Consider the following 23192-nt stretch of genomic DNA (forward strand, 5'->3'; position numbering starts at 1 on the left):
TTTGCTACAACAAGATGTCCAAGTGTAAAATGTTGCAACCGGCAAAAACAAAAGCTGGAACGGGTGTTCACATTTGCTGGAAGCATTTTTTTGATTTTGCTTCAACCGACCACCGGAGCTCTTACACCCTCGCCGGCGACGCCGTAAAATGTTGCAACCGTCAAAAACAAAAGCTGGAACAGGCGTTCACGTTTGCTGGAAGCGTTTTTTGATTTTGCATCAACGACCATCGTGGCTCTGATTTTGTTGCAACCGGCAACCTGCAAAGCTTCCATCGGTGAGTTTTTTTGCTTCGATGGTGACAGATGGAAGTGGTGACCAGGGAGATGACGGCGCTGCGAGCAACATGCACCCGGCGGCGAGGGTTGGCGAGGGCGTCCGGGCGCGGACCTAGTGTTGCAACCATGAGGGGGCGGCGAGGTGCAACCGTTGTTGGCTGGTGCTACATAGACGTGATGTCGGAGCGGCGACCTGCCGTGGCGAGGAGCTGCCAGGGACACGACGGCTGGCGATGAGGGATGTGAACGGCGGCGCAAGGTTGCAAGCACAACGCGGGAAGGCCGGTGGCGGCTTGCTGTCGGGTGCGGGGCGGTGCTCTCCTTCCTCAACCTTTTCCCCGTGCAGGAGGTTGACGATGGATGCGGGAGAGGACGAGGAAGAGATCTGACGGTTGTGCACGTAGATCGGATAGATCTAGCCAGACCGGCCGAAACTTTCGGCCGGTGCACCGGCGCAGAGTAGTGGCCTTCTTCTAATTCCTCATGATTCCCTTGTTATCCTTTAGAAAAAAGGAAATATATCTCTCTTGATTGTCTGTATCTCTTCTTATAGCAAAATAAGGAAAATATCTTTAGGTCGATTGCATGTATCTCTCCTTATAGGGATCAAGAGAGATATACTTTATGTAAGGTGTATCTCTTATTTTTATGGACTAACTGATTTACTTGCCACTAACTAACAAATTTAATAAGGGTAATTTCGCCATAACATGTCTATAATTATGTGTCTTGGTCTCCATGTGGAAAATAAGGTAATGCACCTTACATGAAGGAACGGAGGGAATAGGACTGGGACGCGACCTTGATTTGGTACCGCCTGTTGAGAGGCCACGAGCAACCAAAAGCCTGCCTTTTAGCCTCATGTGCTGCCAACCAAACACCACGTATGCAGAACGTGGCTCTAGGCTCTAGCCCACTGCCTAATCGACACAGGGCGGCAGGCAGCCAAACAATCCATCATACTTCATTCAAGAGGATCAGATACTTGAAAGATTTCCAGTTGAGAGAGGTTAAACAGTACAGTATCAGGTAAAACAGATGTAAATTTCTTACACAGTGCATGACGTTCGAACAAAATTTAGATGATCCTAGCACTTAATAATAACATAACTCAGACTCAAACAAGAGCTGTGTAGCACATGAACAAGCAACAACCTAGACCTTGAAGCCTCTGCTGTTCCTCCTTCCTCTTGCCTTCTCAAACTTCCTTCCCTTCGAGCGGACATAAGGCTTGGTATGGCTGTGCGGCACACCAGGAGCCTTACCGAAGTGCCTCACTGCCTCACGGGCGTTCTTAGGGCCCCTCAGGAGAACCTGTTAAGACGATTGTAATTTGTGATGATTTGCTTGGTACACAACCAACAGCACAGAGTAATGGGCCAGTTGCAATGCCGGTATGCAATGACATATATTTGCATATTTAGAAGCGCAATATCTTGAAGAACAGGAACAACATTATGAAGGAATTTTTACAGCACAACAGTGTACAGACATGAACACTACACATAATAGGGGCAATACATGGTCGCAAAAAAGTGGGAGACGATACTAGACTAGCATCCAAACATCAAGGCTGAAACATCACAACCCAAAAAAATGTGCACTAAAATAAATCATGCCTAAAGTGTAGGTTTTTATTGCATCAATAGCTGAAAATGCAAAATGCAATGCACGAAAACATTTCTACGATAGAATCACGATATTCAGAGCACTGGAGAATAAGCAGTATTTGTCAACAGATTGAGCGTAGCATAATATGCAGGTGCATGCATTTTCAAGTATTACCATAGTCCATACTCAAGTATAAACTGCCCACCACTTAAGCAAGCAAAAAACATTCATATAACAAAATCATGATGCCATTAGTGGGATCAACCAATAAGCAGAGTATTGGTCCACACTGCATACAGCATGTACCACTAGACTATGCATCGTATGATGTTCTTCCAAGAACACAGCAAATATTCAAATATTGAAACTACATCATTCATTTAGAAAAAGGAGAGAGCTAGTGTTGTTAGAACATTTGACTGAAGGACACCAGAAGAAGCAAAAGAGCAGAATTTCGGTTAGATCATTTGGCGCCAAAGCAATCATAATAATGTGATGGGCTGGTAAGACAACCATATAGATTTATGCACCAGCTAAACCTCCTTGGTCCAGAGTAAGGTTCCCAAGAAGAACATAACTAATGCAAGTGTCAAAATCATTAATGATCCTAGAAAGATGTGCTGGTTCAAGGCTCAGATCTATCTCAGCTTTCTCAGTCATGAATTCTCAGAAGCAGAACTGGCATGCAAGCTGAAGGTTTGTATCATCACTGCTGCAGTAAACCAGAGAACATACAAAGATAATAAATCTTAAAGAATAAAATGAAGGAAGAGTAATAATGAATGTATTAGTTCATTTGAAGAAATTCAACCACTGTTTTCTCTTGTGCTTCACAGATTAACAGAAGCGCAGGTGTGGTCACTGCCATCATTCCAATGCAAATTTTGTTACTACATGGACAAGAGATGCATGACCACTCAATCACAGTGACATGACCTGCAACACCAAATGGGATAGTAGATCTAAGCACAGAAATTGGGGGTTTCTTCAGGATTGTGATCTGAGAAGCCTGGGGACACCAATATGCTCAGAAGGGAAACAAACTGTACTCAAGAAACAATCATATTGCCTACTGGAGTCATAGCGATTAAAACTATTTCTGGGCACATCAGTCTATCTCCTACTTGCAAGATAGTAGCACCATGGTGATACAGGTACTTCCACCTTCGCAGGATCAAGCTAGACTGAATGAATTTAATATAAATTGGCGCTCACCATTTCGTTTGGCGAGCTAAATCCATCGGTCTGATGTAGGATGGCGACGCGCCGCCCGCGGCCTCGGATCTGACACTCGCGCCTCTGGCCGGCCTCGCCCCGGCCGCCGGCGCTGCTGCGCAGCCCCCCGTCGCTCCTGCTCCTCTGGTTGGGTCCGCGCGCCCCCTGCTCCCCCAGGCCGTCGCCGCCCCTGCCGTGGTGGTGGCGCCGCTGCGCTGGGCCGATGTGGCGGAGGATGATGACGCCGCTGCCGGCCGCCCCATCGTCCAGCGAGACCCGCCGGCTGTCCATCTCCCCCTTCGGCTCGCCGGCCCCGCCCCCGCTCCCCCTCCTGCCGACCCCGCGAAAAAGGGACGCCCTTGGGTCCAGGACCGCTCGCCGCCGCCGTGCTCCGGCGTGGGGCGTCGCGGGGCGGTCCGACCTGGGCCGTGCCCAGCGCCCCGCCGCGCCCGCCGTCCGGCCCACCGTCTGCCTCGTCGGTGGTCGCCCGTCGATCCCCCTTCCGCCCGTTCATCACGGTGTTCGGCTCCTCGTCGCTCCGGTTCTCCCCCAGCCGGTCCCTGCGACGCCCTTGGCTCCCCGTTGCCCCTTCGCTGGCGCCGGCGCCGGCGCCGGCCGCGGCAGTGGCCGCAGCATCGAGGGAAACCCTAGGTGCTGCCGCCCCGCCTCACAGGCTGGGCCGCGCCGCTGTGGGCCTCGAGGCTTCTGGGCTTGGCGCTGGGCCACCCCTGGTGCGGCTTCGCCTACGGGCCAGCCCACTTTGGCACGGTCCTGGGCCAGGCCGGCCTATTTGGCCGCCGGTTGGATTCCCCCGGCATCCCATCTCGCCCCCTCCCGCCCCTGCTCTAACCCTAACCCGCGCCCCATCCCCTCCCGCCGCCAGCGCCGTCCGCCACCCCGGCTGCCTCATCGGTGGTCGCCCGTCGATCCCCCTTCCGCCCGTTCATCGCGGCATTCGGCTCCTCGTCGCTCCGGTTCTCCCCCAGCCAGTCCCTGCGACGCCCTTGGCTCCCCGTTGCCCCTTCGCTGATGCCGGCAGCATCGGGGGAAACCCTAGGTGCTGCCGCCCCGCCTCGCAGGCTGGGCCGCGCCGCTGTGGGCCTCGAGGCTTCTGGGCTTGGCACTGGGCCACCCCCTGGTGCGGCTTCGCCTACGGGCCAGCCCACTTTGGCGCGGTCCTGGGCCAGGCCGGCCTATTTGGCCGCCGGTTGGATTCCCCCGGCATCCCATCTCGCCCCCTCCCGCCGCCAGCGCCGTCCGCCACCCCTCCCCGTCGTCGCCCTCCGCCGGCATGCCCAGAGACTGGAACGATGCGGCCCCACGCCCCAAGCGCCGCGCTGACGAGCGTCGGCCCGACGACTCCCGCATGGACGACCGACGCGACCCCTCCCGCCCCTCCCCCGACGCTCTCTGGCACGAGGCCGGCCTCCGCCGGCAGCTCTCCGGCCACGGAGATCGCCGGTCCCCCCCTCGCCGCTCGCCCGACCGGTCGGACCACCGTGGCCGGTCCCGGTTGCCCCCTCCTGCCGCTGAGTGGCGCGACCAGCACCGCCGCTCGCCCTCCCCGGTGCGCAGGCGGGAGTCCAGCCGATCTCCGGCGCGCAGTGGTTGGCCCCGGTCCCCTGACCACATCCAGCCCGCTGCCTCGCAAGGCCCTCTACCCCCCTCTGGCCAGTCTCGCCGTTACCAGCCCCTGCGTGGGGAACCGAGCTCCCCCCCCCTCGCGCAATGGCGCTGGCCGGGGCCGGCCGGAAGAAGCGGGGCTTGGGGCGTCCCAATGTCGCGGCCCCGACCATTGGCTCTACTCATGACCCGTCGACATCTACCACGACCGCGCTTCTCCTTGATGACCGCATCTCCAGCCTTGTCAAGTGCTTCAACTGCGGCCTCTCCCAGGTGGCATGTACTCAGCCCCAGGGCTGCTACCTCTGCTCGGATCCTGACCACCCGGCGATCCTTTGCCCCAACCGCCCGGTGGCGGAGGAGTTGGTGATGTACGGGCATGGGATTGAGGGCCTCGGCTTCTTCCACGTCGAGGTGCCTGACATCCCCTCCCCCTCACCATCGCTCTTGGTGATTGTCACTGTGAAGGATGGGGTCGCTTCGACAGAGATGATAGAGGCCGAGCTCAACCATCTCTACCACTGCTCCTGGGATTGGCAGGTCACCATGCTGCCTGGAGGCCAGTTCTCGGTCGTGTTCCCCGACGCTGTTAGCCATGGCTACAACACCCGCAGCGGAGACATTACTCTAGCTCTCTACAAGCTAGTGGTGGACATCTCTGTGCCGGTGCGGGACCCCCTGGCAGTGGCTGTCTTGGACACGGCTTGGATCCTCATCGGTGGCCTACCCGACATCGCTCGATCTAAGCGGGTCATTCGGAGCATGTCCCACATCCTCGGCAAGGTGGTGGTGGTGGACGAGTTGTCCCTCCACAAAGAGGAGGTTCGCGTCAAGGTCAAATGCCTCGACTCATCCAAGCTCCGCGCCACGATCCGGGTGTTCTTCAATGATCAGGGTTTTGACCTCCACATCTCCCCCGAGCCGCCCAACCACATTGGCCGCCCCCGCATCCCCGACGACAGCTTCTTGGGGGCCAGGCCGGACAGGGATGGTGCGGGGGATCGCCGCAGCGACCAAGACCCCCACCACGGACGCGGCTCCGGTTCGAAGGAGGACGCCGATGACTCCGAGGACAGTCCTCCTCACGCCCAGCCTCCCGCGCCTGCTGCTAGGAGTGGCGGTGGGACCAGACGCTCCCACTCCTCAGCCGCTCTTCCGTCCCCCGACGACGGTCTCGACGCTTCGGACGCCAGCCTCCAGATCTTCCCAGCTTCATCGCCTCGCTCACCCGACGGTCCGCCCCTCGATGTCTTCACCGCCCTCTCCGCCAGGGCCGTCCCGAACCCGCCCAGCTCGGCCGCGCCCATGCTTCCCGCGCCTTTGGAGGAGCTCCCGGGGGCGGTCGTGGCGGCTCTGGACCCGCCTCCCTCGGGCCCTTCCGCTGGGGATACCGCCCTGGAGTTGGCGCCACTCCCCCCCCCCCCCCCCCCGCTGCCTGCGGCAGCTTCCAGGCCGCACCAGGGGGCGGAGGTCCGACATTCCGACGCCGACCTGACTCCCCGGGCACCCGATGGGCCTCTCTGCCTTGCTCATCCTGGTCCGCCTCTGGTGCTTCCGGACTCCGCCGCCGTGGGGCTGCAGGTGGTGGTGACCACCCCGGTGGCCGCCCCCCTCCACCCTCCCAGACCGCGGCCTACTCCAGGCGGGCCAGGTCGACCTCGTCTCCGGTGACCTCTCGATGCAGTGCTCGGATCGAGGCGGCCAGACCGGTGGGTAGCCCTACTCTGCCTATCCCCGAGCAGGCAGAGCTCCGGGCCGCTGCCCAGAACCTCGAGCCAGGTACACCGCACATTCCTGCCTCATCCGCTACTCGTTCCTTTTCGGCTTTGGAGTCGGCTCTGCTTGGCCACCTCGCAAAGGTGGCAGCGGACTCGGCAATTGTGTTTCGGGGAGAGCCCCCCCCCCCCCCCCCCCGCAGTTCAGTTTGAGGCTAACCATGCAGGGGAAATCCTAGATGGTCGCCTCGTCGAGGCCCGTGCACGAGTACCCTCTCCTTCGGGGACGGCCCCGAACCCTTCGCCTCGCATGGCGGCCGCCCCAGTTGAGATCCGCGACCGCACTCGCTCTCGCACCGCTGCTCTCCGCGCCTCTCATGTCTTCGGGTCAAGCAGCCCCCGATGGATGAGTGATGCGGACCCTCTTCTGGAACATCCGCGGTTTCAGTCAAGATGGCCGACGCCGCCAACTAATCGAATACATGCGAACTGAGCAAATCGACATTGTGGCCATTCAAGAAACCATGCGTAAGGAATTCTCTCTGTCGGAGCTCGAGCACTTGAGGTCCGACCTATTTACTTGGCACTGGCTCCCTTCTAGTGGGAGTGCGGGCCACTCAGGTGGCATCCTCCTAGGGGTAAAGGATGCCACCTTTAAGGTAGGGAGCATGGAGCGGGGTGAGTTCTTCGTGAGCATGGAGATCTTTGAGCGGGCACTGAACTTCAAATGGGAAATTATTACGGTCTATGGGCCGGCCAACCACCACCGATCGAAGGCCTTCCTCGGTGAGCTCCGTAGGAAGGTAGCAGCCGCTCAGCTCCTGGTAGTGGTGGGAGGTGATTTCAACCTCATTCGTTCGGAAGAAGACAAGAGCAATAATTTGGTGAATTTCCCGCGGGTGCAGATGTTCAATAACTGCATTGCAGACATGGGGCTTCGCGAGCTCAATCGTGTCAGGGCCAGGTTCACTTGGACAAACCGACAAGTTGAGCCAACTCGCTCCGTTCTTGACAGGATCTTCGCTTCCCCTGAGTGGGACATTCATTGCCCCCTAGCATCGCTTCGGGCAATTACGCGGATTGGCTCAGATCACGCCCCCCTTCTCCTCTCTTCGGAGAATGAGTGTCCTCCCCTTCCGCCCCGATTTCGTTTCGAGACCTTCTGGTTGCGGCAGCCTGGGTTTTCTGCCACAGTGGGCGCGCGATGGCGCGAGGCGCGTGAGGCCCCCCATCGATCCCTTTCGGCCGTCGACAACTGGCACTTCTGTGCCAAGCGATCACAGCAATTCATGAAGGGCTGGGGCGCAAACGTCGGCCGCGACATCCGGGAGCGTAAAAACGCTCTCCTTCATGACATCCAAGCGCTCGACCTGCGGGCTGACACCACTGGCCTCTCAGCTGACAAGTGGATGCTTAGATATGATTCGGAAGACCAGCTCACGGTCATCTACTCAGACGAGGAGGCCTACTGGCGTCTACGGGGTACTCAGGATTGGGTCCTTAAAAGGGGACGCCAATACCGCCTACTTCCATGCCATTGCGAACGGCCGTTGACGCCGGAACACCATCCCTCTTCTTTGGGACGGAGAGTCCCTCTTGCAGAGTCCCGAGGACATCTAGGCTCATGTAGACGACTTCTACAAAGACCTATTCTCTGCTTCCCCACGGGGAGGTCTTGCCCTGGCGCAAGATATTTGGCCTGCCCACAGTTGCGTTTCGCCAGCGGACAACAAGGCCCTTACGGCATCGTTTTCTGAGGCTGAAATTTGGGCGGCTATTAAGGGCATGAATCCATCCTCGGCTCCTGGACCAGATGGGCTCCCAGTGAAGTTCTTCCAGACCTTCTGGGAGGTGATCAAACCTGAGGTGATGGCCCTATTTGACGAGTTCTTGGTCGGGTCCATCGACCTCGCCCGGCTCAATTTTGGTGTAATCCCCCTCATCCCCAAAGTGGCGGGGGCCTCAAAGATCAGCCAATTCCGCCCGATTACGATGATTAACGTCATCTTCCGCATCCTCGCAAAGGGGTACGCCATTAGGGTGGCCCCTATCGCCGACCGGATCACTCACCCGGATCAATCGACCTTCATCCAGGGTCATTATATCCTTGACGGAGTCCTAGTGTTTCATGAAGCACTCCATGAGGTTCACTCCAAACACCTCAAGGCAGTCTTCCTGAAACTAGACTTCCACAAGGCGTATGACACGGTTAGCTGGTCTTTCCTTCGGGAATGTCTCCTCCAAAAGGGCTTCGATGATCGGTGGGTGACTAGGGTGATGCAGATGGTTTCCTCAGGCCAGACCGCGGTGAACATTAATGGGGAGATCGGCCCTTTCTTCCTGCCAGGGCAACCCCTTCTCCCTGTTCCTGTTCAACATGGTTGTCGATGCTCTGGCCGCCATCTTGGATAAGGCCAAGGCGGCGGGCCGCATAAAGGGGATAGTCCCGCATCTTGTTGGGGAGCACGGGGTCTCCCTTCTCCAATATGCGGATGACACCATCATCATGGTGGAAGGATCGGAGAGTGATATTTCGAACCTCAAGTTCCTTCTGTTGTGCTTCCAACAGATGTCTGGCCTCAAGGTCAACTTCGACAAGAGCGAGGTGATGGTCTTGGGGTACTCCCAAGACGAGCGCCAGAGTATTGCGGATCGGCTTAACTGCCAACTTGGGAGCTTCCCCACGACTTATCTGGGGATACGCATTAGTGATTCTAGGCTCACGGTGGCAGACCTGCGCCCCACGGTGGGGAAGCTTCAGCACCGTATCGAGCCTTGGCAAGGTCGTTGGCTCTCCAAAGCAGCATGTACGGTGCTCATCAACTCGTCCCTCTCCAGCCTGCTCTTGTTCATCATGAGCTTCTACAACCTTCCGGAGACGCTTCATCACGAGATCGCCACTGTTCAGGGCCGTTTCTTCTGGGCCGGTGAGGGCGACAAGCAGAAGTACCACATGGTTAGGTGGTCAGAAATCTGCAAGCCTCGCGACCAGGGCGGACTCGGGATCATGTCTTCCAAACGCATGAACACTGCCCTCCTAACTCGGTGGCTTTGGCGGATTGCCAACGGAGATGGTGGCATGTGGCTTCACATCATTCAGCAAAAATACCTCTGAGGCCAGCCTCTCGCTTTCTGCCAGCGGTCTGGGGGATCCCAGTTCTGGCAATCCGTCATCCAGCTCCTCCCAATCCACAAGATTGGGACCTCGATAGAGGTCGGATCAGGCACCGCCACCCTGTTCTGGTTCGACAAATGGTCTGGCGACTTGCCCCTTGCGGCCCGCTTTCCCGACCTATTCTCCATTGTGGTGGCCCCTCAGATATCTGTCACGGCAGCCCTTATTGACTTAGGGCAGCTCGCGTTCCGGAGGCCCTTTGGTCCGGCTGAGACCGCCAACTGGCAGGAGCTGCTTGACTGCATTGCATTGCACGCGCCTGATCTTACGACCGAGGATGACAGCTCCAGATGGCGTCTAGAGCCTTCTGGACAATTCTCCACCAAGTCCCTGTACCAGGCCATTGCTCCCTCGCCTGGGCATGAGGCGCTCACCTTCATTTGGGAGATTCGCCCCCCCCTGAAGATTAGGATCTTCTTGTGGCAATGGATCCGTGGCCGCCTCCCGTCTGGCGTCAAGGTCCTGAAGCGCAATGGCCCAGGTGATGGGCGATGCCCGCTCTGCGGGCCGGAAGAGGATTCGAATCATATCTTCTTCACCTGCGTGTCCGCACAGTTCCTATGGAGCTGTTTCCGCGAGATAGTGGGTGGAAGCTGGGACCACAACAACTTCCCCGCTCTCTTCGCCGACCTCCAGGCGATCCCACCCGCAGTGCGCCACATTAGGTGGCTGTCCATTGGGGTGCTGGCCTAGACGTTGTGGACTGTTAGGAATAAACTTGTGATTCAGCGCATCCCTCTTCGTCGTGCTACTGACGCTTTGTTCAAATGGTCTGCTTACTTGCAGCTTTGGCGGCCGCTTAGCCGCCCAAGGAGAGAGATGCCATCACCTCCATCATCACCCAGCTTCGCACGATGGCTCTCCGGATGGCTCCACCGCTTCCCCCACCACCTCCGAAACCGGATTAGATCATCGTCTTCTCGCCATCGCCATAGCCACCGCCTGGCCGTTTCTCTGTTGTCTCGTCGTGTGCTTGTGTTGGGCTTGTTGTGTTGTGCCCACAACGAAACTTGGGTCTCTTTGTCTGAGTGTGTGTGTTGGACCATGCCCGCGGTGGCTTTGTGTGAGTGTGTGTGGTGTGTTGTTGTTGTGACCTTGATATTCTGTGCTTGGTGGTTGCTTTATTTATAAAGCGGGGCGAAAGCCTTTTTTGGTAATTTAATATAAAAAGTACTAGAACCATAAGATATTTTATGGGTGTGTCTAGGGCACATCTAGATGTGCTCTAGTTATTGCACATCTAAATGAGTGAATCAAGCATAAAGAGAAAAAGAAAAAAGAGAAAAAAAATTCACACGAATCTCAATGTAAGATCAATGACATACTCCCTCCGTCTTAAAATTCTTGTCTTAGATTCGTCTAGATACGGATGTATCTAATACTAAAACGTGACTTGATACATCCGTATTTAGACAAATCTAAGACAAGAATTTTGGGACGGAGGGAGTATGATTTAGATGTGCAATACTTATGGCACATCTAGATGTGCTTTAGCAAAACTGATATTTTATATGGCTGAGATGGCAAGTTGAGTTTAAATTTCGCAACATTAAATCTGATTATGTAACAGGATCTGAAATAGTACGGTCCGACAAGGGCATGCAACAACAAAAAGAAGTCTAGTAACAAACATATTCCCTGTGGATCACCGGTTAGAAGTATAGAAAACATTGTAATCCATAGCAATGGTCGTATGTAGACAAACTTAGTGACGAGTGAGGATGAGAACATAAGTGGGCAGCAGAAATTACCGTGTTCTGGCCAAGAGGAGCACGAAGGGCCAGCTGGTCAAAGGTGAGGCATTCTCCACCGGAATTCACAATGCGGGCCCTTGCCGTCTCAGTGAACCTGAGCGCTGCCACCTTGATCGCCGGCACCTCGTAAACTCTCTTGTCATCTGTTATGGTGCCCACGACCACAGCGATTTGGTTATCCTGCACTCCCAGAATCGCAAAGCCGAACAGGGTCATGCAGAGGTAACGAAAAGAACCTAATCACGCATCAATAAACACCAAAGCAAACGAACAGAGACCTTGCCGTCCATGAACTTGACGAGGCGACAAAGCGAGAGCGGCGGGCGGTTGGTCTTGCTCATGAAGAGGCGCTTCAGGATCACGGCATTGAACTGGCTCTTGGTCCTCCTCACCAGGAAGCGGTAGAGCTGCACGCACACGGATCGGGATGAGACGCTGCTCAAAATAAATTCCGAAATTCGGCAGGAAATGGGGAGGACTCCACCGGATCGAGGTGAACGTGTGGCTTACCTTCACCAGAAGCTTGAGGTAGACATCGTCCGACTTTGGCGCGGTGCGCTTGGTCCTCTTGTTACGGCCGCCGGCGACGAGGTCGATACCCTGCCACGAGAGAGCACAGGAGATGGGTCAGATCGTGCCCACGGTTACATAGATCAGCGTCGACAAGGCAGGCCGGGAGGTATGTTACCATGGCGGCGGCGGCGGCGGCGGCGTAGGGGTGGGTTCTAGGGTTTTGCGGGCGAGCCGAAAGAGTGAGGCATATATAGGCTCGGCGGTGGAGTCTGACTCGAATGGGTTTGTGCGCACCAGCACCAGGTCGGGAACCCCGTGTTGTGTTGGGTCCGGTCCGGTGGCTTGGAGCCTTGGATCAGATTCAGATGTTGCCGAGTGTGCGCAACTGCAGACTATGCTTTGCCCACCAGAAACATCAGCTACCGCCATTTTTTGAAAAATAAAACATCAGCTATCTCCTGATAGGGTGCTAGACATGGATCACTGCACTCGACAATATGCTGCCCCGTCAACAGCCAATATACGTCAAGTTGTTTCAATACAGGAGGCTCTTCTTGACAGTGAGTGAAGTACAGTAAGACAGGAAGGACAAAATTCAGTCATCAAAGATTGCCAGCATAGTACAGTAGTATATCTCGCTCCAGAAGAAATGTGGTTCGTGTTAAAATTCACGAGAAAAATGTAACCAAGAGCAAGAGCACAATGATTGCGATTACATCTTATATATTGTCTAAAATCAACAGGTTAACCAACAGAAACTGTTCAAAACTATCTATGAATATTGATCTATATTTCCTACAACTATGACTTATGCTTTCTGATTGCTGCCTACAAAAAATTCACTCGCCTTCAGCATCTTCATCAGATTCAGAATCTTGGATGATTTGGTTTGTCTTGGCTCTCTTCCTCCGTGCTAACATTTCCTCCTCTTCTCCATCAGACTCAGAATCTTGGACCATCTGGTTTGTCTTAGCTCTCTTGCTGCATGCTAATACTTCCTCCTCTTCTCCATCGGATTCAGAATCTTGGACAATTTGGTTTGCATTGGCTCTCTTCATGTGTACTAATACTTCCTCCTCTTCTCCATCGGATTCAGAATCTTGGACGGTGTCATCATGTTGTGCACTGGCCTGCAGGTTTTCATCAGCACGAACATCTGGACCTTCTTTTGCATCCTCCTCAGGGTCACTCTCAGGTGATGCGGCACTCGCTGGAGGAGAATCCCCTTCACGTTCTTCTTCTGCAGCTTTCTCCTTTGGTTGTATCCGAAAATCTCTTGCTACGCTACGCTTGGCATGCCTCAGAAGGTTCACCTTTGTGAGCTTGCTTAACTGAATTAGGTACTTCTCATAATCCTCAACCTGGAAAATAAGATCAGGAATGCATTTGCTCTCCCTTTTAATCTTCGCGAGGGTTCCTTTTTTGTGTGGTTGCTCACTCTGTAACACACAATAAAGCAAACGAGAAAACAAGAAACTATTAAAATGAGGTGATAGGAGCCATAAGCGTGAACAGTGTATTTATAGTGCCAGAGACCTCTTGAAGTGTAAAGACAAAATTGTAAAGTGGAGCAGTAAGCATCCTGCAAGTTACTTCCGCCATTTTCTGAAATTTGAGACCTGGTATGAACTGCTTGTAGCCCTTAGGTGCAATCTGAGACTTTGAGATGTGAGCCAAGAGCTTGTAGAACTTTGCAGTCAGTTTCAGAAACTGCTCTGCCTGAGAATCTGAGTGTGCAAAGGTAAAATCAGACTGAATAGAGGAATGTAACAATATAGGCGTTTTATGATACTTTTTCAACCTACCCTTAAGGCTCATATGTGTGAAAGACGAAAGAACATGAACTACTGATGTTGATCTGGAGTAGAGTGCTTCCTCCAGAAACATTCTTTGCGTCCTTTCATCTGCTGGCTGATCCTCGTCGACATTAGAAGAGCCGTAACCTAATGTCAGCATTGCCTTAAGCTTACCAAGACCCCATTCCAGTTCCATAAGAGATGACTCAACCATGTGAAGGAAGACAGCAACAAGTGAATTTTTTGTTTTACAATTGACAATGAGAAATGCCTCGGAAGAATCTACAGAGTCCTCGTCTCCGGAGGCTATTAATTTCTTCAACTCTGTTGTCATCTCATGCACAAGAATCATGTCATCTGGAGTTGTCATAAGATGGACAGCGAGTTTTACCATCTCTTGTGCGGTGGTTGGGCTTTGGACAGTATTCTTTCGACATAAGCCTGCAGCCCAATGTCCCACAAGATGCCTCTGATCAGGATGCAGTTTCCTTGATATGCCAAAAATCAGTTCAGATACAGCCTGCAGAAATGAACATGAACTTTAGTTTTTCCATTTGTGAGAGAACTTTAGATTATCTACCAAAGCAAACCATTAAGATCAAATTATTCACTTGTATCTTCAATGAGGATTATTTTGTGGATAGTTATTTATTAACACATAACATGGTATCTGGCATGACATACCCGCACATACCTAAAACAAAGAAAACAAAATCACTCAAAGACTGAGAACAGCAAGTTTGGACGGATAAGTTATCTAGAATATGAAATGTCAACTAATCTATATCATCTACTACCTCCATTCCAAAATAATTTAAGTTCTAGGTTTGTCCTAAGGCAAACTTGTTTAAGTTTGACCAAGTCTACATAAAATATATTAAATCTAGAACATCAAATTAGTCTCATGAGAATCTTTATGAAATATATTTTTATACTATGTGTTGGTGTTGTAAATCTTAGCACATTTTTCGATAGAGTTAGTCAAACTTAAGCAAGTTTGACTTACGACAAATGTATAACTTCAATTATTTTGGAATGGAGGGAGTAGAACTGAACTGTGGCACAACTTCCACCCAAAATAACATAAGCAGGCCAACAAGGAGCATGTGCAAATATTTCCAACGAAATGAACGGTGCAGAAGCAGAAGCATCTACTGTGCATTATGCTTATTATGCTAAATAGGTGCAACTGGGCATCAGAGTTATAATAATGTAATACAGTAGAAACACAATCCATCATATGTTGCTGTCCTACTCAGATTACCATTAGGCTTACCTCGGATTCACGTGAAAGGGATTGGGAAAGGGCTCTAGCATATAACATCTTCAATATGTTCAGAAACACATGAGCGCCTCTTTTTGCTGGATTCTCAGTCACAGTAGTGTCATTGTCAAGAAGCTGGTCAGCTTCCATCATATCCTCTATATTTGAAGGAGCCGAAGATATCAGAAGATCAGTAATGTCACTAGAACGGTCTTCTGATACACTTAGTTTAAAAAGTTCTTTAAAGCATGTCAATGCCAGATATAACTGATCCTTTTTGTTTTCAACTGTTTTCTTCCCTTGGGTTGTGTTCTTCTTGAATCCACCATTCTCTTGCTCTGAATCTAACATAAGCCACCATATGAGCTTCACAATTGGCTGCGCTAAGTTTTTTACATCTTCATACCGCGTTCTTCTTAGATTTCCAATGGCCAGATCACTTGCCTTAGCTGTAAGTGATCTGAACATCTCAAGACAGGCTTTCAGTACGAAGGATAATAGATTGGAGCTCTGATTCAATTTAGATTGGCTAGGACGCTGGCTGCCTTTATCATATTTATCAGCATGGCACTGTTTGGCACACATCACTACAAGCTCATACAAACTTGAATTCATAAATTTCCCCCTCTTTTCATGTAATTTCAGCAAAGAAGCGTTTGAATTTTCATTAGGTTCATTAGTCTGCCTATCTGTAGCACTTCTTGAATCCCCTCTTCTTCGTGCAACTTTCTCCCTGCTCTTGCTTGTTTTCCTCTCAAAGCCACTGTGAGCATCAACGAGCTCCAGTATTTCTTTTTCTAACTTCTCCTTCGGTTCATCAGCAGCTTCAGCTAGTTTTGAAGAAGCAAAATCAACAAAAACCTCAACGATTCCAGGCATAAAAACGTTATGACACTGGACTATCTCCAAAGATGAAGAAGCAGAACCAGCTTCTTGGGTCTGTCCTCGTTGATCTGTTATAAATCAACAGCAAACTGTAAGCATGAAAATATGTGTCATTTAAAATAATAGGGTTAAGCACCAACGGGATGCCTTTATCACAAACCTTCTGTGAGGCATTTCCTCAAATACTTCTGGATATTTGATAATCCTTTCATGAACAAGTCCCTTGATGAGGATCTTCCAACCTGACAGTAGCATAGATTTGGAATACATTATGCTTAAACCAATTAGTTAAGGATTTCAAAATGAGCAAAGACCAAACCTCATTATCCTGGGAAGGAGCAAAACCAAAACACTTCCAATATGCATCACGTGGTCGGTGACATTTACTATTTTGTTGAGCTCGAAGAATGCACGAGACACATGACAGTAGGCAATCCAAAGGTTCCACCATACATACTTTGGCATTCTCAACTTTAAAACATGAATCCATTTTAAGGGGGCATTCAGCATTCTGAAGCAATTTAGGCAACAGCATCCCATAAGAAAAACTTTATTTGGCTTGCGAAAAAAATGTACTTGAGTGAATCTACAGTATCAAGTGGACAGAAGTGGATACAAGAATCTCTTTGGTAGTTTTACCTCTATGTAATAGTTTAGGAAGTGAGGCCACAGGAAATCAAGGACATAGTCTGCAACATCTGGATCGGAGGTAACAATTCGAATGAGACCCTCGTACAAAACCATTTTGACTCTAGCCTGTAATAGCAGAGTAGCTATGTCAGGAACTAATATCTGCATTGCTATAGATGAAGGATAGAACAAATAAGTAGCACAGTATATCTGTAAGATACCTGCTGGGAAAGACATCTGCGAAGCAATCCACTTAATTCTTGAAAGAGTTCCACACCAACCTCTCTATGTATTTCAGGTTGCTGGCTAGAGCTCGGTTGACTTGATGAGTCTTGAAAAGGATTAGCCTCATTTTTCCTGTACTCGCTCTCTGTTACAATCAGCTCAACTATAGCATTTGTAGCGGCAATACGGACAGCATCCTCCCGCTTGAACATGGCCTTCCTTACTACCAATATTATGTAATCCTGAAAATTGATTCCACCACAATCATCATACCCCGGTTTACAACGACAAAAGCATGGAATACTGTGAAGGTCACAGACCTTGAGATCACGGCTGAACTTAGTGAGTGGCAAGATGCAATTGATCAGACCCGTCGATATCTTGTCATTCATGAAGGCAAAATAGTCCAGCAACTCCTTCAGGTGTGCAACGTATTCTAGCATTGGAAACGGATGACTCCGAACTAAGCATCCAAGCAAACTGTAGAAAAAGACAGAATTTACTAAAATAGAAAGTATACTCCGCAAGCTTTTAACGGGTTTTCGAGCTTCTGTTACCGAAGGACTGGTGCACTTTGCTGGGGCTTTGCTGAGAGGATCCGGAACTTGCATTGTTCAATTATCTGACCTCAAGTAAACCAATGGGAAAAAAGTAAGCCAATGGAAACATGCTATGTCATATTAAACGAATCAAGCAGCTAATCATAATTGACTCCCCAACAAAAAGATCAGACCGCCTTGATCATACCTCAGTGCGTGCCATTTCGTGGGTCTCAAACAACGACTTGAGCATATTAACACCTATTTCTTCAGTGCTCATAACCCCTTCGTCTGGACCATCTTCCTCCCCTGGATCACCGTTTGAGGCTTCTAACAGGAGAAAACCTACCTGAACAATGCTTGGAACGACATGCTCCCTCCCACCAATGCTCTCAGCGACCTGCATATTAGGCCCAATTTACAATCCCAAAGAGAACTAAGAATCCAAGGTAGAGTATTCTGATCATCACAGATTCAAAATACAAATTCCTCACTGCTTTCAGTAGTGCCTTCTCAACACAATGAGCAGCCTCTACACTTTCCTCTTTGAGGCCATCTGGCAACCACTTGCAGCGCCTATAAGACATTGGTCACGAAACCAGCCAATCAGAACAAATATCGATGCTAAATACTCCCTCCGTTCCAAAATAGATGACTCAACTTTGTACTAACTTTGTACTAAAGTTGGGTCATCTATTTTGGAACGGAGGGAGTACATCTCACAACAAATGTGTACGCTAAATACATCCCAATTAGACAACAATGCCCTCACCTCGACATCCGATAATCCCGGCGTGATGTAGTGGCAGCGTCCCGGAGCACGGCCACAGCACCGTCGTTGAACCTCCGCACGCGTGCCACGGACAGCAGTACCGCCACGGCGAATGCGTTGAGCACACCCGTGGCATTGGCCTTGACGGCGGCTACCACCTCCCTTGCCAGTGCAGGGTCCTGCTTAACCGCAAAGGCGACGTGCATCAGCACGGTGCCCTCGACCTGCCGTGCGATGGACGGCAGGGCGCGCACACGGGCGCCGTGGCGGCCGCCGAAGAAGCGGAGGAGGCCGGCGAGGACGAGCCGGGGGTGGACCGGTTTGGAGGCGAGGAGGAGGAGCTGATAGGCGAGTGCGGGGAGGTCCTGGACATCGGCGCCGGGGAGGAGGGAGAGAACCTTAGATAGGCAGTCGGGAACGCGGGATCGGAATGACACGGGGAGGTCGCGCAGGAGGGAGGCGACGGCGAGGAGGGTCGGAGACGGCCAGCTGGGCGCGTTGAGGAGGGAGGAGAAGGCAGCGGAGGCGGCCGAGGGGTTTGGGGAGAGGGAGAGCAGGGCTGGGAGGAGGGAGAGGTGGTTCGGGGGGGAGGCGGCGGAGAGGGAGCAGAGGAGGTCGGCGAGGGCGTCTGGCGGGAGAGCGGGTAGGAGGGGAACCGCGGCTGAGGGGTCGCGGGAGGCGAGTTGGAGGACAGGTTCCACGCTGGACCGTGGGGGTTGCTGCGACGAGGGAGGGCCATCGACGGCGGCCGCCGACATCACCGTCCAAAGGCGTGGCTGCCGGCGGGGAGTTTGGGGGTTCGGGCGGGAAGCGGGTGGGGTTTTCGCTCGCCTTCCGTGACACGAGAAGGTTTTTCTTTTTTCTTTTGTGTGTGTGTTTCTGCACGCTCGCCTTCCTGCACCTTTAGGGCTTGTTTGGTTCGACGTTATCCTGATCGGCAAATTTCACAGTTTTGATCTGTTGACGAAATCAATTCACATAATAAACTACCCGTAATTCACATAATGAACTGCCCGTGAAACTATTTCACTCTTCTCATCTTTTTGTGTAGCGTCCGTCATGCAGGCGCCACACCCTACGGTGCAACGTCCAATTCAACGGCGTTGCACGCCAGTCCACCGTGGCAGCCCCTGGACCCGCACCCAGCAGTGCAGCGCCTCCGAGCTAGGCGCCGCACATATGCAACGCCTAGCGCTCGGGCACTGCATTGTGACTTATTCACCGCGGCGGCCCTCTCCTCCCCCCCCCCCCACCCCATTGCACCACTAGTTACAGTTACAGAAACAGCATAGCCGCGGCGGCGGCCCTCTCCTCCCCCCTCTCAATCCCCTCTTCCAAATTCTTCAGATCTAACGATTTGGTCCGTGGATTCCTTCACCAATCCATTCTAGAAGGTACTCTCCTCCGATCCCTTTCTTTCTATCCATAGAATGTATGATATTTTGAAGATTTGGGGAACCCTTATTTGAATCTTGCATGTATTAGATTTGGGGAACCCTTGTTAGATTAGAATGTTGCATGTATTAGAATCTTGCATGTATTAGATACCTAATTTAGCAACCCTAGTTTAGTATATTTTATTAAAAAAAAATGGTTTGGATACATAGGTTGACATGTTATTTTATATGGAAAAGAGATTTGTATTAAATCTTGCATGAAGTAGGCCTAGTTTAGTTTATTTGTGTTGAAATTATATTTGTGTTGACAAGAATGCTTTGGATACATATGCTTTGAATTTTGTATGTACTAGGCGTACTTTAGTTTATTTGTATTCAAAAGATAATCGTGTTGATAAGAAAATTTTCTTTTAAAATTGTTAGGATGGTTTGGCTTCTCGATAATCACTGGAACAAACAACACCGGTCGTATGCTATGGTGGTGGAGCAGCGGGTAATAATGAAAGTGGCCGGTTTTATGAATTTCGTGTTTATTTCAAACACAAATGCTCCATATGTAATGTTATGATTTGTTTGTTTGTAGGAGCTTGCACCTCTGAAGCTTCGTTCTCACGGGGTCACCCTTGGGTGGATGCGCTATGATGAGCGATACACACCGTATGTAAGGGAGACAGGACTTCTCCCTTTCATTCAGATGGTCAGACGGTCGACGCCACCCAACAATGCTCCAGCACTCACCGCGCTTATTGATCATTGGAGGCCGGAGACACACAGTTTCCATCTTCGGACCAGGGAGATGACCGTAACGCTTCAGGATATTGCTATGATCACCGGTCTTCCTATCAATGGGAATCCTCTATGTATGAGCATTGATTCTGATGGGTGGCGCGCGCAAATGAATGCCCTTATCGGTATGGTTCCTCCGGAGCCTCGGGAACCAGCAACAGAAGACAAGAAGAAGGAAAGAGTCGCAGTCGGTGCTCCTTTCACATGGATTACTGAGCACTTTGGTACTTGCCCTTAGGAAGCTAATGAGGACACGGTCAAGACATATGCTCGTGTCTATATGTGGTACGTGATATCCAGGACTATGTATGCTGATGGCACAGGCAAGAATGCTCCATGGATGTGGCTGAAGGTGTTGACCGTCTTTGATAGCAATTGGAGTTGGAGTTCGGCAACACTGGCTTACTTGTATAGACAGGTATGAAGTTGTTTCTTTTTCACTTCATTGCTACATTATAAATGCGATCTTGCTCTTAATTTAACCATGCTCTCTTTTATGTGCAGTTGGACGAAGCCTGTTGTAGGTCATTTGGAGGTATTGGTGGTTGTTTGCTCGCACTTTCCATATGGAGCTGGGAGCGTTTGCCGGTTGGACGCCCGAAGACCGTGAAGTACGAGGATTGGGACAACAAAAGCAACCCACTATGGCTCCCCAGTTGGGCTTACAAGTGGGATGTGTTAAATGAGACGACGGATGATCCCTCGGTCATGTACAAGTTGTACTAGAGTGAGCTTGACGCGATCACGCCTAAGCAGGTGAATCGACATTGCATAAGTGATTATGATGCTTCTATTGTAAGTCGATATCAATTTTGCATTCTATCCCATTTTGCAGGTGGTATGGGAGCCGTATGGAACAGGAGACAGTTTTGGTAACCCTATAGAGTTCAGACTGAATCCGATGTGCACTAGGGATAGGGATCTCTGGCGTATGCGGTGCCCACTCATATGCAATTGGGCGGTTGAGCTTCACCTCCCACATCGAGTGCGCCATAAGTTTGGTTTGTTCTAGGCACACCCATCGGAGTGGGAGGACACGGACAAGTTGCTACACGCGTAAAATATAATTAACCTTGAGCACTTAGCAGCTTCTCGGCGGTTTCGATGGTGCTAATATTCTGTTTCTAACTTGCAGGTTGGATAGGAAAAGGCAGCGGAAGATCAAGAATTGGGACAAGCATCACGGGAACTATGTCGTACAGTTCGCGCTTAGTGTGGAGCAAGCTAGGGCTGGAAAACGAGCCCCGCTTCGTGAGCACTGCCCGATCGCGTTCAACAACTATCTCACATGGTTTCTTGCAAGTACCCGTGTGGAGGTATGCAAGCCGGCGTATGCTGAGGAGATTTTGGAAGAACCCACCGTTTTTGATGAGGTAGCGCAGCACCAGTACAACGCATTAGTCAGGAAAGGCAACTCAATGATCCCTTCAGCTCCAATGATGAACTTTATGGTATTTGCCCTCTTTGCTTTTCATTCACACTATTCACATCTTCGCTTGCCTAACACGTTAATACCGTTTCTGTTCATAGCGTGCCCAGATCAAGAAAGCAGCTGATGAGACCGAGACTATTCTTGAAACAACCCCGGCTGGCGAAAGCGATGGGGAAGGTGCACTTCGAGCATTCATCAAGGTTCACATCTCCTTCAAACTAGCACTTAACATGTGTTGCTACGTTCGATGTCTCATTCACTTGTACATGTTGCAGTGCCAGGGCCAAAAGTTAAGGCGTCTATCAATCCTTTTCGGTTGTCGTGACCCCGAGTATGTATCACCAGAACGGTCTAGGTCGGCGACACCATCAGATCCCGCTTCGGGGAAGGGCCATGGTGATCATTTGGAGGATGAGGATGTGGGTGTGGTCACCCAAGAGGTATGGCATGAGCATAGATATCCAATTGTTGATGCATTGCTAACTATATCCTCACACATTGTCTTTCCATATCTTTTGTTGATGCATAGGTTGCTGATGATATGACCTTGGGGACGTACCAGGTTAGGTCTGCATACAGGTTAAAGCCTAGGACGAGAATCAACAAGTACACACCTGAAGACTTCACCCAAAGAGGCAAAAGGATGGTCGGCACCTCGCAGATGGCGGCTTTGGATGTCTATTTGGATGACGATGTGGATGACGTGGAGGAACCAGAGCCAGAGCGGGAGCGGGTTCCTCTTCCTAGGAAGGTGAAGAAGTTAGCTAGCAAGAGGGGGGAGCAACCAAAAAGTGCTCAAGGAACTAGTCATCGTCCTCTATTTGTAATGTTGAACTTGAAGTGGTGGTAGCTTGTAGTAATGTGGAACTTGTTATGTCGGTGAACTTGGAGTGGTGGTAGCTCTATGTTGGACTTGATCCTCTTGTATGTCTTAGTTATGTTGAACTTGGAGTGGTGGTAGCTCTATGTTGAACTTGAAGTCATTGTTTATCTTAGCAATGTTGAACTTGTTGTCTTAATAATGTTCAACTGTGACTGAAATGTTGAACTTAAAGATCCTGACTGCTTATTCTAGGAAATGTTGAACTGTGCCTGAAAATGACCCAGTTTGCAAGTTACAACCGTGCAACGCCTAGCCTGGAGGTGCCACACTAAGTAGTGCAATGCCTAGCTCCAGGGCATTGCACTGCTCAGTGTGGCGCCTCCAGGCTAGGCGCAGCAGCAGCTGTAACTTGCAAACGTTTTGTTTGCTCTTTGTTTAGCTCATCCTAGGAGTGTAATGCCTCAGAGCTAGGCGATGCACTGTACAGTGTGACGCCTAGCTCTGAGGCGTTGCACGCCTTGGATGAGCTAAACAGAGAGCAAACAAAGTGTTTACAAGGGCGTTGCACTACTCAGTGTGGCGCCTCCAGGCTAGGCGCTGCAGCAGCTGTAACTTGCAAACGTTTTGTTTGCTCTCTGTTTAGCTCATCCCAGGAGTGCAACGCCTCAGAACTAGGCGTCACACTGAGCAGTGCAACGCCCTGGAGCTAGGCGTTGCACTTGTACTTAGCGAATTTTTTGGCATATGCACACATATTCC

The 23192-nt window shown here is 51.2% G+C and overlaps 2 protein-coding genes, 1 non-coding gene and 1 pseudogene across 3 annotated transcripts; all 4 read right to left on the minus strand.

The window, feature by feature from the left end:
- Positions 1-1218: 1218 nt before the first annotated feature.
- On the minus strand, positions 1219-12216 carry LOC125551583 (60S ribosomal protein L18-3-like). Its single transcript, XM_048714837.1, has 5 exons — positions 12060-12216; positions 11882-11971; positions 11650-11778; positions 11369-11551; positions 1219-1592 (listed from the first exon to the last, which is right to left on the minus strand). The coding sequence occupies exons 1-5, from the start codon at positions 12060-12062 to the stop codon at positions 1434-1436; spliced, it is 564 nt and encodes a 187-aa protein (XP_048570794.1). The 5' UTR covers positions 12063-12216; the 3' UTR covers positions 1219-1433.
- On the minus strand, positions 2515-2607 carry LOC125555067. Its single transcript, XR_007304518.1, has one exon. It is a non-coding gene; the product is annotated as a small nucleolar RNA Z223 (small nucleolar RNA).
- LOC125555180 lies at positions 2678-2756 on the minus strand (annotated as a pseudogene).
- A 255-nt stretch (positions 12217-12471) lies between the features above and the next one.
- On the minus strand, positions 12472-18866 carry LOC125551584 (Fanconi anemia group I protein-like). Its single transcript, XM_048714838.1, has 13 exons — positions 17996-18866; positions 17718-17799; positions 17432-17623; positions 17242-17306; positions 17005-17164; positions 16681-16926; positions 16469-16585; positions 16149-16340; positions 15990-16071; positions 14957-15897; positions 13690-14200; positions 13421-13611; positions 12472-13323 (listed from the first exon to the last, which is right to left on the minus strand). Exons 1-13 carry the CDS (start codon positions 18751-18753, stop codon positions 12724-12726), a joined length of 4137 nt encoding a protein of 1378 aa, XP_048570795.1. The 5' UTR covers positions 18754-18866; the 3' UTR covers positions 12472-12723.
- Between the last annotated feature and the right edge of the window lie 4326 nt (positions 18867-23192).

This window comes from Triticum urartu, chromosome 4, assembly GCF_003073215.2.
Source record: "Triticum urartu cultivar G1812 chromosome 4, Tu2.1, whole genome shotgun sequence".
NCBI lineage: Eukaryota > Viridiplantae > Streptophyta > Magnoliopsida > Poales > Poaceae > Triticum > Triticum urartu.

Coding starts and splice junctions, on each gene's coding strand:
- LOC125551583 (XM_048714837.1), bottom strand. Junction 11,779..11,881: donor ACCTCAAGCTTCTGGTGAAG/GTAAGCCACACG, acceptor GTGTGCGTGCAG/CTCTACCGCTTCCTGGTGAG. Junction 11,552..11,649: donor TCAAGTTCATGGACGGCAAG/GTCTCTGTTCGT, acceptor CTGGGAGTGCAG/GATAACCAAATCGCTGTGGT.
- LOC125551584 (XM_048714838.1), bottom strand. CDS start 18,753: ATGTCGGCGGCCGCCGTCGATGGCCCTCCCTCGTCGCAGCAACCCCCA. Junction 17,307..17,431: donor ACGAAATGGCACGCACTGAG/GTATGATCAAGG, acceptor ACTTGAGGTCAG/ATAATTGAACAATGCAAGTT. Junction 15,898..15,989: donor GAGGAAATGCCTCACAGAAG/GTTTGTGATAAA, acceptor GATTTATAACAG/ATCAACGAGGACAGACCCAA.